Genomic DNA, 14,825 nt, shown 5'->3' on the forward strand with positions numbered 1-14,825 from the left:
CTGCCTCGCTGATGGGGGCATCAGATCGACACTAACTCTTCTCGCTGTGCTATTAATGAAAGGCAGCCACGAGCCAGAGCGCAAATCCGATAAAAGGGGGCTGGAGATGAGGAGGTCATGAAATATTTAAATATACAGGGCTTCAAAGCGGAAGAGGCCTCCCATTCTTGTCAACAGACAGACCCCCTGCAGCCCAGCCGTGGCCCCGGTCTCTGGCCCGCAACCAGCTCCACATGTAGGTCACAAACCACCAGCTCACTTTTCCGCTGTGCATGCACCGGCGGGGGAAAGGAGCGGACTCACACATGAAATTGCTCCCAAACACACAGCCATCCTCTTGTTCAGCCGGTCTCCCGTGTTCTGGTGTTACTCAGAGGGGAGACGAGCGGCGGAGAGGTTAGGGAGGATATCTAAGCGCTCTCTCAGTGGACTCAGACGGGTTTAAACACTCCGCAGCACACATGCTCGCACACACACAACCTACTCCAACCATAGCCATGAGGCCCTTTTGATCCAGAGGATTCAGGTTGTTGCAGTGTGGCGCTCCTCCTTTGTGGATCTCTTGAGGGGACGCAGCACGGATCACCTGTCTACCACTGAGTGACAACGAGTCTGAAAAAACATGCCCAGCTACATTTTCATGGAGGCGGGAGGCAGATCATCTCCCTCTCTTGGGACGTGCCAAGCATCTCCTGTTCGCCTTGCTTTTTTTTTTTTTTTTTGTCTCAAAGGGACCTAAACTTGCCATTTCTCTCCCTCCCATCGTTCAGCCCCCCCAGCGGGGAGGCTACTGTAGACAGAACAACGACCTTATTTAGCTCCAGCCCTGCAAAATGCAATTAGAAACCCCTCAATGGCCAGCGGGGGCCTGGGGTGAGACGCAGGGAGGGAGAAGGACGGCAACAGAAAGAGAAAAAAGGGAATGTTGGGGGAGGGCGGGCAGAGACCTCCCTGCTGTCTGTCACCCTGCTGGCTTTTGATGTCCGTGGCCCATCTTGTGTCCCCCTAGAGAGCCTATCATCAGGCCCCCTCTCCGGAGCTGTTGAGCATAGAGAGAGCCTTGGAGAGGTTTGTTTGAGTGGAGCGCAGGGGGTGCGGGTGGATGACTGCGGCTGTCTCCGTTGGTGCCTGACAGAATGGTCTTGACGGAGCGTTTCAGAGGCCTAATCCCTCCGACCATACTCCTCCAGCCGGGCAAATCGCTGGGGGGGTCTGCAGAGGGTCAGACAGGTTTTAATACAATGCCTTAGTGGTGATTTCCTCAGTGCTTTCCTGTAGTCATTCCTTTTTAAAAGACACAGCAGGCTGTTTCTCTCCTCTCCTTTTCTTCCCTGTTACCTCCCAGCTTGGCTCCTTCCCCCTCTCCGTCTTGTCTGTCTCTCCCCGTCTCCTCCTGTTTTGTTTTCTCCACCCGTTCTCGTCCTCCCTCGTTCCTCCTCCTTTATCTCCCTGCCTCCCCTCGTCTCCTCGCTCCCATCGCGCCGCTGAGAAGAAAGAAACAAAAAAGGAAAATATTATCCCTGCTAGTGCAGTTGCTCTTGCTTAGTATTAAGTCAAGGCCTCACGGGGGGGTTCCAGCACCACGGTTCTTTGGTTGTAGATGTCTGCTGGGTCTCTGCAAATATAAAGACATGCAGATTAGGGAGAAAAATGAAAGCTGGGGGTCCGTCATGCGGCGGGTTATCTGTTCAGAATGTTTTGTCTGGCTGGGATATGGCTCCACTGTCGAGCTACAGAGAGAAAATTGGGGTCAAATTAAAAGAGGCTTATAATCCTCCTTTTTATTCGTCATTGAGATCAAATGACACTGCAGCTTGATGAGGTTATAGTGAAAAGCTTATCATTGAATTTGTATGACAAGCAGCACCCGATCTTGTTTGCGCTGTTGTTTCAAGTCGAGCAGAGAGTCGAGCCGCACTGCAGGAATGCCGTCAAGGACGTCGACGTGATGTAGAGTTGAAAGTAAACATCGCAAACAAATAATCTCTCAAAACGCAGCACGTTAAAAATTCTGACGCCCCTGTCATGAGCCTGGTTTTCAAAAGCCAGGAAAATTCATTTTCTCGTCCCATTAAATCGCGATGTAAACATTGAGTGACAGAGCTATAAATAAGGACACAGATTTGGCCTTTAAAATAATCTGTGCTTGGATTTGGGAATTAGTAATTATGCTGACATTAAATGAAAATGTTAAAGGTAAATCAGGCCTAATATGCATGGTGGTGTGTGCATGTGTGTGTGTGGCACATATGCTCCTTTCTGTTAGGAGGGGAGGGAGTGATTGACTGGTCTGAAATTATCCACGGCATCGCAGCCCACAGCCCACATTCCACGGCAATGTCTGTAATCTAGGAAAAAGGCTCTCCATTTCTCTTGTGACTGGGCAGAGTGGTGGTGAGGGGTTGTGGGTGTGTTGGAGGGGGGTTCCATTAGGGATGTAACCAAAGCATCTGAGGCAGGGAAGGTTAAACCAATTTTCTTGCCTGCATTGTTTTCCAAAGCGAGTCCCACGGCAGCGACATTAGACTGATGGCCAGTGAAGTGGGTTTGTTCCCGTTGACAGGCCAGTTCTTTCTGCGCCCGCAATGCCAACTGGATCTGATTATTGCCTACCAGATCTAGATAATGTCTGCCATTGATCAGGCCATTTATCTTGAACTCCTACGGCCGCGGCCTGCTTTCAGAGACCATGGGGAGATAAGCAGATACAGATAAGCAGATAACACAGTCTCTACAGGCTTTTAACAACCGGAAGAAATACTTTTCTGCTGCTTCCCCGGCTGACATATGATGTGAGTTTCATATCTCTTGGCTCAGGGAGCTTTATTATAACACAAAGGATCTGCTTTTAGAGGTATCATCATTGGATCAGATATACGCTTTCATCCCTGCGTCCGTCAGTCTTCCTAAATGTTCCCGGAATGCCAATCGCCCTGTGTGATAAGCGCTGGTTGAAATAAGTGGGCAAAGTAGAGCTTCGTTTTTGCTGTTGTTATTTGCAGGTTTAATGTTGAAAAGCCTGTCTGTGGTGATGCAGATGGAAATTCTCGGGCCCTTAAATCTCTCATTCTCTGTCAGGATGTTTGATTGATGCAGTTTAACAGAGAAGACTGTCAGCTTCTCCAAAGGCTTTTTCTGCTTTTGGCATGCTATGGTGTCCCAGTTTGTTTAACGGTTTTTAATGCTGGGTGCATTTTGCCTTTGTCTTTGTGTGTGTGTGTGTGTGTGTGTGTTTGCATGTGCAGCCATGTGTCATCCCCACATTAATACTAGCAATGAGTGACAGATTAATTTATGTCTGGCTACGTGTCTGAGGAATTGGGAAGAAAGGGCCTGTCAGTGCTGCTTGTCAGCAGGGGGTAGAGATTAGAGCCAGTTGTCATTGGCAACCCAGTTGCAGGCTCTGGGAGATAAGGTCAGATGTAATGACTGTAAAAAAAAAAAAAAATAATTTAAAAAAATAATAATTTCGAAAACATCCTCACTCCGCCCTCAAACGGCTGGGAGAAGAGGAGATGTTGGCAACACCGAGTGTGTGGGTTTGTGTGTGCAGTTAGAAATATTTCACAGTTCTTAGGATGCGCTGCAACATTTGGACATTTCTGATCTTTAGCGACTGGGAGGGTGTGAACTAATCCCACCCCCTCCTCTGTGAAGAAAGACTCAGATTAATTTAAAAAGGTCCATGTAAAACAGGTTTTATGTGCTTAAAGTGCCGGCGGTACATGCTGTTATCAGGCATTACGTTGCTCATTCCAACAGTCAGATTATTATTTGTAAACAGCCGCTGAAACATAATGAAACGTGATCTTCCATTGTTTGCCTGCCTGTGATACGCTGTCAATCATAATGTTTACAGCGTATCCACATGTTGAAATCCCCACATGGAGCATTGATTACAGATCTAAGGGGCCGTTATATAACAAGGTTATTGTCTGGTGTTTTCCTTTTAGGTCGTATGTTTCTTTCAATACATTCAGATTTTCAGGATGGGTAATAATGCAGAAATATGATAGAATGTGACTGATGTGTCTCAGCAACTACTGCTGATATCATGGTCCTCAGAGGATGAATCCTAAAGACTTGGGTGATCCCCTGACTTTTCATCCAGGGCCACCAGCAGGTAAAACTGTTTTCACTCATCCTGTGAATTGTCTGTACATCTGCTGAACTTCAGCATGTTAGCATTGTCGCGGTGTAAATGTTCGTATCTAGCTCAAACCGAGCCTAAGTGCAGCCTCACAGAGCCGCTAGCTTGGCTGTAGGCTCAGTTGTGTTAACTGAGATTTATCCTGTAGCCCTTTGCCCAGTTCAGGAGTTCCAGTATTTCATTCTCACAGACACCCACTCTGAGGCGAGCCTGTCTCTGAAACGCCCACCCATCAGCGCTGACAATGACTCTGTTCTACGTCATTCAGAAAATTCTCGTTCCATTTCCTGGCCTCTACACGCCATACTAGTTTGAATCATGCGATTTTTTTAAGCCCATGTAAAGCACAGACAGAGCTCCGAGTCCACAGACGAACGCAATAAGAGCTTTTAACGTATTACATCGCCAGCACTCATGTTACACTTATCAGTAATATTTCAAACGAGGGTAGATTTGGCGTAATGGCAGGAAGGCTCATAAAAACGAGCCGGTCCCCTGTGATTGTAATCTAGGAAGAGAGTTCCTGTAAAATTAAACCATGCTTGTGGGGGGAAGACAAACATGCCTCTGGTTTCTTTGAAGCGGAGAATCAGCGTCCAAAAGAAGGAATAAAAGATGACAAAAATGTCAGAGTGAGGCTGATGGTCTATAGACAGAACTTACGTGCCCAGACAGCAATTACTGAGATTCATTTCATACATCCAGACGTTGTGTTTGATCTCAGCGCTTCGTTCGCTTGCACAGACGATGTTTTTCCACGTGAAACTGTGCAGGGCTCTCGTTTTTCTGTGCGCGCTCGTCTCTGTCATTGTTTCATTTGAATTAAAAATAATGTGCAGCGAGAGATCCGGACGCCGATTGTTTGGCAGCGCGGCTGTAATCACAGACTCGCGGTCGCTCTCAAATCTGATAATGACCATTTAAAACGGAGAACTGCGGCTTTGCTCGTAGCTGCTTTTTGCTCCCGCTCCTGCACGGGCCCCGTGAAAACCACTGGTAGCCATTTTCTGTTGGTGGCACTCATATAAATACATATCTCGAAGCCAGCCATGTCGTGCGTTTGAAGCCAAACCACGATACGCTCTTGATGTTTCCTCACAATCACTGCTTCAAACAGAAGTGATCTAATTACGTGGAACCGCAGTTAGTACATTTGAAACTAATTTTATGATAACATGATTTACTGAATTCCCGTTATACTTTTGTGTGGTTGGCGGCTCTGTACAGCAAAATAACCTTGCTGTAGTTATCAAAGATGTTTTCCCACAGCCTATGAGCAACATCAGCCAGAGGTTAATTGCTTCATTAGTTTAAGCCGTTCGATGCACAATGCGTACATTTGTGAAGCGTACCAGGATACATAGAGGGAGCCTCTAACTTGATGAACACATGCTCATGGAAGCTGCTCTTTCTCCCAGGCCCTTTGTGACCACAGCCTTTATGCTCTGTAGCTGAACCAAGTGGCCGGATTTTAACGGGCCAGTCTCCACCGCCCCCCCACCCCCTGATGGCACTTCACATTTTTTGTTCTGTATGTCATCAGTGTATCAATGACTGCTATGCCAAGCCCATTCTGAGATGATAAAAGTGCTGCTGTGTTGACTCTGATGTGCGAGGATTTGTTTCCGCTCCGAATCCCAGACAGCTGCACTGTATGTCCCACGACTTTGTGTTTGTACGGCCGGTCAAAGCCGAGCATCGGACCCTCAGCCTGTTACCGAGGGACGGATTAGCATCTTAGCTATGAGCTAAGTCTGTTTTCTGCTCTGCGGTTGCTCCAGCCCAACTGGCAGGGAAAGACTTTGCAGTGTGACTCTATTGTGTGTCCATTGACCTCCCAGCCAGTGGGTTAATGCTCATTAGACAAGCTATAGGATGCGAGGGTTTGCGCTACTAAGAGGATTTTCCAGGAATGTCCAGCATTAGATCAGGATTCGCCCATTGAAGGGAGCGATGCTAGGATGGATGAGCGCCGTTGTTTCTGCCACTTTCGGGCCTGCAGTGTGAACGTAACAGGATAGCGTCCTGCCTTAAATCTGTGTGATCACTGTTAAATACACACTCTTTGGCAAAGCCGCTGAGCTCGGCCAGCTGCAGCAGGGCTGTTCCGTCGCTACTCCGGGTGGGCAAGCTACGAGAAACGATTCCTCCCGGGCTCGGTAAAGTTATCACAAAATTCTAAAGGTGGTGGTCATGATTTATGTCTGCGGTGTCAGGGGTGGAGGCTTGTTAGGTTTTGGGTCTGTCAGGGTGGGCCGCGGAGGGCTCAGAGCTCAGACTGAAGGCTGAATGACCCAAAGTGGTTTTTATATTACCAGCTGACCTCCCTTCAGGCCATTGGAGTGGTAGTTGATCCAACAGGAAGGCAGTGCCTGTGAGCTGCCAGGAGGTGCATGCTGCCCTTAAAGGAGCGTTTTGTTTTTCCTCCCCTCACGGTAGCAGCACCCTACTGGGGAATTCATTAGGGGCTGACATCATCTCACTCAGTCCACAGTGAAAGAAAGAATATATTTCTGCCTCGGCTCTCCCCTCCCTCCTCTTGTTCTCCCTCTCTCTCTCTTCTTCTTCTCTCTCTCTCCTTATCAAGCGGTGGTGCGCCGCCGTCTCTCCCTTTTGCGCGCCATTTACGCAAAAGGTAAACGCGCAGATGTGCGCCTCCGCAATCGAGCGCCAAGCTTTTCGGAAGCCCCAACACATGAGTGCGTTTGTCTCCTGAAGGAGCACGACTGAGGCTGAATTCAAGTCCGCCTGGAAATCAGGAAGTGGGAGGACCCGACCGTGAAGGCAGCAGCAGCAGCAGCGCTCAGGCGGCCAGTCGCTGGATGAATGGGAGTTTGTCTGGTGCTTGGGAGCGGATGGGGAGAGGCTCTTGCGTGCCCGCGACCGGGATCCGTCAGAGAGAGCACGGCAGACAGGCTTCGCAGCTGAACGCACGGCGGCAGCGGGCTTGCATCTTGTGAATTTTCGCTCACCGCTCGTGCCATTTGCCTCCGTCTCTGTCTCCACAGAGCAAACTGGCAGTGCGCTTTGTTGGATTGGTTCGCTCCGTCGGACGCAGCCCCTCTCTGCGCACCGACACACAAACCCTCCCGGATCCAGTTTGTTACCTCACACGGGATATTTCCGACAGGAGAATATACGAGAAAAAAAACATCGTGTCCCGAGCGAGGAAAGAACGGGGGGATCAAGGGATTTTTTCCTCTCTCGTCGCCTCAGTGCTGTTGCAGAAGCTCTCCGTGGCGAGACACATGGTTCCCTTTGTCCAAACGGCGCAGTAGCTTTGTAAACGGCTTTGGATTTTTTTTTTCTTTCTTGGAGAGGCTTCTCTCTCCGCATGGCTGTCCTCAATTTAAACGGAGTAGACTTCGCCGCCTCTCGTGTGGATTATATTATTTGAGAAGCAGAATGTGAAACGAGGCCATATTTACCAGACCGAGAAAGTAATATCCTGACTTGCCTCCTCACTAACCTTGCCACATCAAAGGTATGCGCGCTGGCTGCGAGCTGCTCCAAATCTCGGATTTCGCTGTGTGTGATTGTGTGCAAAACGGCCCGAGTGTTCATTTTCTGTGAGAGTGACCATTTTCCTGCCACCTCTCGTGCTGTCATTTATTCTGAAGCGTGCATTGTTTACATTCTGTCAGTGCGTTAGTGAGTGAATACCTGAACCATCGCAAGGGTTTCTGTCCAACAGTAAGGCATGGATTTAGTTGTCCACTCGCACTAGTCTCTGCTTTTATTCCCATGCTCTTATTCCAACACTTTGCTTCTCCCGCTGCCATCACAGCAGATGAACGTCGGCCGGAAAGACACGAGTCGCATGCAACTAAAGCTGTCATCGGACGCAGATTTAGGATATTCCTCTCATTAAGGGAAATGTAACGCTGCTGTTAAAGTGTAATGCCTTAACGTCAGAGTTTGTTGTTCGGGATTTTAGCAGGAAATAAATCGGAGCTGAGGGAACCCACAGAGCCAGAAAATTATTTTATTCCGAGAAACCTGTCAGTCAGCTTGCCTCCCATGTGCTGCACGGGTGTTGTCCTGTTTGTCCGTGCTCTTACTTTGTAATATATTCATCATTCACTTAATGTAGAGAGTGTAACACAATGAATCCGCGATTTAGTATTTTATGATATATGAGCCTTTTATTTTCTAATTCCGGTTTAAATCCCATCAGTGCACATTTTATTCCAGCAGTGACGCTGCTGGTGCTCTGCCGGGGAGGCTTGGAAACCGATGGGCTCATTTTGTGGCGGAGCAACAGTGCCATCAAGTGGCCTGAATATGAACAGTCACTTGTTTTGTTTCAGTCTCATGTCCAATATTGGTTCTGATAATGATGCTCAGGTTGCCTGAACAATTGTGGACATCGTTTGGCACGGCAGGATGCAGACACTGGATATGTCTTAGTTTTAGTGGGTCCATGTTAGACACTGAAGACTGTTAGAATTGAGGATAGATCAAGTACAAATTGTCAGAGATTTATATTAAATCATCCCATAAATCTTAGGAATTTAGGATTATGGTTCACTTCAATGACAGTTTGGTGACTTAAATGGAATAATAACTATTTAAAGTTACCCAACAATGTCCTCTCAGTCAGCAGCCGTTGCTCTGAATCACCTGCAGAAATACTCTCTCGGAGTGGGTTAGGATGTTTTGGTGGGAAACGATATTTTATTCATTATTTTGTTACTGTATGTGAGGTTTTTGCTCATTCCATTCTCCTCTTTTCCAGGTCTCCGATGCCAGTTCAGAGAAATTTTTCAGCACAGCTGCAGTTAAAGGTACGGCCTTTTTTTCTTTCTACCGCGCTGAAATGTTGTCAGTGTGATGGTGTGGGTGAATTGCCGTTCCCCCGGTGTTATTACCATGTTGAAATTGGTTTGCATGCACTGCGGCGATTGTCATATTTATGTGTCGTTATTCAAAACGATGCAACAGCAATAATGCATCACATCCATAAAGCCGATCCAATTTACCCGAAGCGCACAGGTTTCTCAACACTTAGACGTGAGTTCCACCAGTATTTCATCAGATGGACTCAGAGCAGTGGGAAAACTGAAAAGGTCATGCAGGTTTTTGTCTTTACTATATGTAACATGTGACTAGTAGCTACAAATGTGCTAAGATGCACCAGGACGTGTACTGCAGCTTGAGGAGGAGATTGCACTCATGCTGCAGGGAATGAGGTAAGGGCAGGAGAGGCATCTGTTTATGGCCTCAGTGTGCCGACACCACATGTGACCTCATTATCAAGTCACTAATTTGCTGTTAAAAGCAGCCCCATTTACTCTGGCTCAGGGATAATGGAGGTGCCCTGCGTGAATGGACATTCCTCTGTAATGGGGGGGAGTTACCACGCAGGGCAGGAGGGAGGCTCTGAGACGAGGGTTATGACCCCTTCAGGGCTGTGGCAGAAACGGGGCCGGTTACTGATGATAGGTCCCACCCCCCTCTTCCTCGTATCCCTGCACCAAACACATTTCCCACATTCTGGCCTTTGATTCCCTCCAGGGCTTGATTTGTGGCGTCCATTGGGGTGGCTCAATGGCCATGCTTGACAGGGAGGTTTCCTTTTGAACGTGCTTCTCTGTGGACTGATTTGGTTCCCTTGAAAGGATTAAGGCCCCCTTTGTGCAGCCTAAATCAACAGAGGGCCCCCCTCTCCTCCTCTATGAAAGGACCTGACTGGGGAAACAGTACACAAAATACGCTTTCTCTCTGCTGCATGATAGTCCACTCTCTTGGCCCCTATTCCCATTTAAATATCCCCTCTTTTATTCCCTTCTGCCATCCCCGTCCCCTCCTCCTCTCCTGCCATATGCTAATGCCTCCTGCTATTGCAAAGGGCGAGTAAAAGAATCCAGGTGCAGGGAGAGCCAAGACCACTGGTATTTTTATGGAGGGTGGTGTTGAGATTAAAAGAGTCGGGTGGGTTTTTGTTGGAGGGGATTACCATTACTCTAATGCCTCCAAACTCCGGTACAAGCAACAGCTCCAACAAAAATGGCGAGAGAGGCTCGCTTGTGAGAGGATGAGTGTCAATATTTGCCAGAAGGCAGGTGCAAAAAAAAAAAAAAAAAAAAAAAAACTCCATTTGTTCGACGGTGCGTTTTCTTGTTGGTACACATAAAATGCTCGTCGGGTTTTTAGGGTTCAGCACATGGCCGAGAAAGCCATGACAGGCCAAGACAGCAAAAACTGCTGCCAAAGAAAGCAACAGCTAGTTTGTTATATTGAGTTCTGCAGTGGAGGGACAGTTATGGCTGCTGTCCACAGACGTGAAACTCTAACCTTGGTTCTGCAGAGTGGTTTGCATGAGTCATTGGTTTGAAAGTGTTGAAATCTGAAGGCAGTGATGTAAGAGCTGTACTCACGATTGAGTAAAATGTCAGTTAAAGATATAAACATGTCAAATATCAAATGTTAGGGAAAAAATAGTCCTTGGTGATAAATGAGTGTCTATTGACACAGGGGTCAAGAAAAATACAGCTCAAAACTCTGCATTTCCATGGCAGATGTATTATTCCTGCTAGATGAGCGAGCCCAAAGCTTATTTCAGACCCAGTGCCAGTGCTATTAACAATACTTAGTCAAAACAATACTTAGTCAAAACTTAGTTGGAGGGACCTGTGGAATATGGAGGAAGGCCGTATTAAATTTCTGATAGGGGCGACATACGATGTGTTGCCAACCCCGCAGAACCTAAGTCTCTGGGTACAGGGCGATCAATCGTGCCCACTCTGCTCAGGTACAGCAAGTTTAAAGCACATTTTGTCAGGTTGTAGAATTAGCTTATCACAAGGCCGGTATACATGGCGGCATAATCAGGTGCTGAGAAGCTTAGCCGCAGGCATTGAGGAGAGAAGGAAGCAGGTGAATTCTGGAAGTTCTAGAAAGGAGAGGTTAGATGTGCAGTTTGTTCGAGAGGGGGAGAAAAATAGAGCTGCTAAGTCAGGGAGAAAGCAGGGAGGTGGCTGCCTGGTAGGGGCTGATGATTGGCAAATGCAGGTCGACTTGGGAGGACAGCTAGTTGTGCCCCAGGAAATAGTTTATAGTAATCTGAGGCCAGACATTGTCTTATGGTCCATGAGTAAAAAGACTGTGTATTTTATTGAGTTAACAGTCCCTTGGGAAAATTCAGTGGAGGCAGCTTATGAAAGGAAGAAGACTAAGTATGCAGATTTAAAGACAGAATCTGAGCAGAGGGGATGGAAGACCAGGGTCTGTCCGGTTGAAGTGGGGTGTAGAGGTTTTGTTGCAGGGTCAGCTGTTTCACTGTTGAGGGAGCTGGGAGTGCATGGGCAAAATTTAAGAAAGACAGTGAGGGATATGTCAGATGAGGCTGCTAGGTCTAGTCAGTGGATATGGATCAGGAGAAATAATAGTAGTTGGGGGGTGAAATAGGGACAGTGGGGGGGCAGGCAGAGGACATGCATGCCTAACCCGGCAAGAGAAGAGGTTAAAGTCTGAACAAGACACCTCTCCTCTGCTCTGCTTTCCCCGCCCCATCTTCTCGCTCTGCCAATAGGAAGAGAACCAGGAAGTTTAGATAAGGTGGGGGTGTGGCCAGCTAGAGTCTCTCTTTGGGACCATGCGGCCTGTTCAGGTGAGTTTGCGTGGTAAGACACAGAGTTGGCTTGTTTTTTGATCTTTTTGGTTGTTTTCCTGTTTTGTCTGCTTCTTGAAGGAAATGTTAGGGTTTGTTATCCTGCTCTGTTTGCTTTTTGAAGGAAATGGTAGGGTTTGCTGCTTCTTGAAGGAAATGTTAGAAGAGGCTGTTAAATCTAGTCTGTGGTTTAGGCCTCCACCTTCAGCACCTTCTAAATTTTCCACCCCCTACCCGAACAAGGGTCTGTATCCAATCCCTACTTTCATCTTTTGACTCTACCTCTTTATTTTCTATCCCCTACCCGAACCAGGGTTTGTATTCCCACCCCGCTTTTTCTTGGTGCAGTTGGTGAGAGGCAGGGGTAGATGATGGTAGTGTGGCAATCGGCAGTTACATGTGGCATCTAGGCCTGTGGTAGCATTGTAGCAGCTAACAATAGCTAAAGCGGTGAGAGTATGATAGTATCTTAGCAGTTAGTATTGGTAGCTAGCAATTAACATTAACAGTATAGGTGAATCTAGCGTTATTGTCTTCTTCTGTTCCTCTTAGCAGGTAGCGGTTAGCACATAACATTAGCTAAATGGTAGCATAGGAACTGTATTGTCTTCTTCTGTTCTTCCTAGCGGTTAGCAGTAGCATTAGCAATAGTTAAATGGTAGCATCGGTACTGGCCACTACCTGGAGCATCTCTGGGTCAGTTGAACGTGGCGGTGCTGTTTGGATTGTGTAGGAGCAGTGTGAACTGGCACTAGGGGGGGTGACTCTGGGACGCCGGAGTTCACTGCCTAACCTCCTGGAGGTGTAGTGGGACTAAGTAGGCGAAACACTGTTGAAGGGAGGTTTCCACCTGATGACCCCCAGAGACGTGTTAGGAATCACTGCTCTTTGGCAGGTATAGAGGCAGATTAGAGCTCCAAGGTTCTTCACTGAGAATGAATCCTCTTTTTGAGCACAAGTATCTTGTGTTTAAATTAACTCACAACTAGCTTGGCTAGTGACTGTTGTGAATAGAGCAGCTGACAACATGGGAAAGACCATGTGACTGCTTGGAAAGACAGCTGACAGGAGGGAAAAGACCCCACAGGTGCTGGTATGGGCTAGCAACCCATGGCAGCAGTGGCAAGCCTTAACCTTGCTACAACCAGACTTAGCTACAACCAATATAAGGAAAATACCCCAAGAGTCAGCGAGAGCAGGGGTGGAAGATGACTCACAGGTGGATTGCATGGTAACGAACAGGATAACGGATATGACTATGCCTTGGATACATGACTCAGTGAGGGATGGGGGCACGGACCCATCTCTTAGGGCCAGAGGTAGCAGTACTCAGGTGACAGGGAAGGCAACTAAGGAGAGCAAAAGTTGTGCAGCAGAGGATAAGAAGCTTCAAGTTTGCCCATGTGGCTGGCAGAAAATAACATCAATCCGAGGCCTTAGAACTCATCAGGGAAGGAGGAAGTGTTTAGCGGTGGAAGGGCAGAGTGGCCGCATCGACCAGTATTTCTTGAGAAGTCAGTCGAATCAGTCGGATGAAGTCCAGCGACAGGTAGAAAACCACAGTTCGCAGGATATCAGTAACACTATCCCTGGAGAGGAGGAGGTACGGAGAGGGGATGCAGTTGGTGTTGAGGGCAACAGGCCAGCCAAGGAGAGAAGCATGGAGCAGAAAGCTAGAGTTAAGTGGCCGAGGGCTAATGATAGCAAAGAGTGGGAGGCAGTTGATAGAGATTTATCAGTCATATTAAGCAGGCTTAGAGGAGATGTAGTGGAGAAATTGGATAAAATTGGAGATGTGATCTACTCCTATGGTCGAGAGAGATTTGGGGTGCTTGTCAAAAGGAAAGGCGAGAGGGTGCAGGTCGGCAAGTCTAGGCGGCAAAGAGAAATAGAGAAGTTAGTAAAGGAAAAGAGGCAGTTAAGAAAGCAGTGGAGGAAGGCGACAGAAGAAGAAAGGGAGGGAATTAAGGTGTTGCAGGAGGAACTGAGAAGCAGGTTAGCAGTACTCAGAAGGGCAGAACACCTTAGGGAGAAGAGAAAGAAGAAGGAACGTGCAAGGTCAGCATTTTTTAGGAACCCCTTTAATTTTGTGAAAGGCTTGTTTAATCAAGAAAAAGGAGGGCAACTTAAGGCAACGAAATCAGAGATTGAACAGTATTTGAAGTCGACGTATTCAGATTCAAAGGAGAATAGGAACATAGGTCTTCCACCTGACATGCCACCATTAGGGGAAGTGGAGCAGGAGATGGATGTGAGCCCACCTAGGTGGAGAGAAGTGGTGGAGGTGGTTAGGCGTGCAAAGGCTTCTTCGGCCCCAGGGCCTAATGGAGTCCCCTACCATGTCTATAAGAGTGCACCTGGCATCTTAAGGACACTATGGAGATACCTGAGAATAGTTTGGGAGAAACAAAGTATTCCAAGAGCATGGCGCAGGGCAGGAGGTGTCTTCATCCCTAAGGAGAAGGAGTCATCGGACCTTAGCCAGTTTCGGATGATTTCTCTCCTAAATGTTGAGGGAAAGATTTTCTTTAGTATCGTAGCACAGAGGCTGGCTAAATACTTAGAAAGGAATGGTATGATAGATACGACAGTGCAAAAAGCAGGGATACCAGGATTTGCGGGATGCTTAGAGCATACTAGCATGATTTGGCATCAGATTCAGACAGCTAAGAGGGAGAAAAGAGACTTGAATGTTGTATTTTTAGATCTGGCTAATGCGTTTGGGTCAGTGCCACATAACCTTATTTGGAGTTCCTTTGACTACTTTAAAGTGCCGGAGATAGTTGTTAACTTGGTGAAAGCATATTTCCAAGACATCAGACTGTGTGCAAGTATCGCAGAGCTCACAACAGGCTGGCAAAGATTGGAGGTTGGTATTATGGCAGGATGTACAGTGTCCCCGCTAGCTTTCACAATGGCTATGGAGGTAATTATTAGGGCTTCCAAGTGGGTCGTAGGTGGAGAGAGACGGCAGAATGGAATGCGTCTTCCACCAATTAGGGCTTATATGGATGATATGACACTGCTAACTTCAACAGTGCCATGTACAAGGAGGTTGTTAGA

At 47.5% G+C, this 14,825-nt stretch overlaps 1 protein-coding gene across 5 annotated transcripts in view; it reads left to right on the forward strand.

Moving 5' to 3' along the window:
• The window catches only part of auts2a (activator of transcription and developmental regulator AUTS2 a), a 228,411-nt gene that overhangs the window by 178,932 nt on the left and 34,654 nt on the right, over positions 1-14,825 (forward strand). For all 5 annotated transcript variants that reach the window (XM_041951738.1, XM_041951740.1, XM_041951739.1 and 2 more), the window contains exon 3: positions 8,889-8,937. In XM_041951738.1, coding sequence (XP_041807672.1) covers positions 8,889-8,937 — 49 coding nt within the window. The remainder of the gene's footprint in view (positions 1-8,888; positions 8,938-14,825) is intronic.

Source organism: Chelmon rostratus, chromosome 14 (genome assembly GCF_017976325.1).
Source record: "Chelmon rostratus isolate fCheRos1 chromosome 14, fCheRos1.pri, whole genome shotgun sequence".
Lineage (NCBI taxonomy): Eukaryota > Metazoa > Chordata > Actinopteri > Chaetodontiformes > Chaetodontidae > Chelmon > Chelmon rostratus.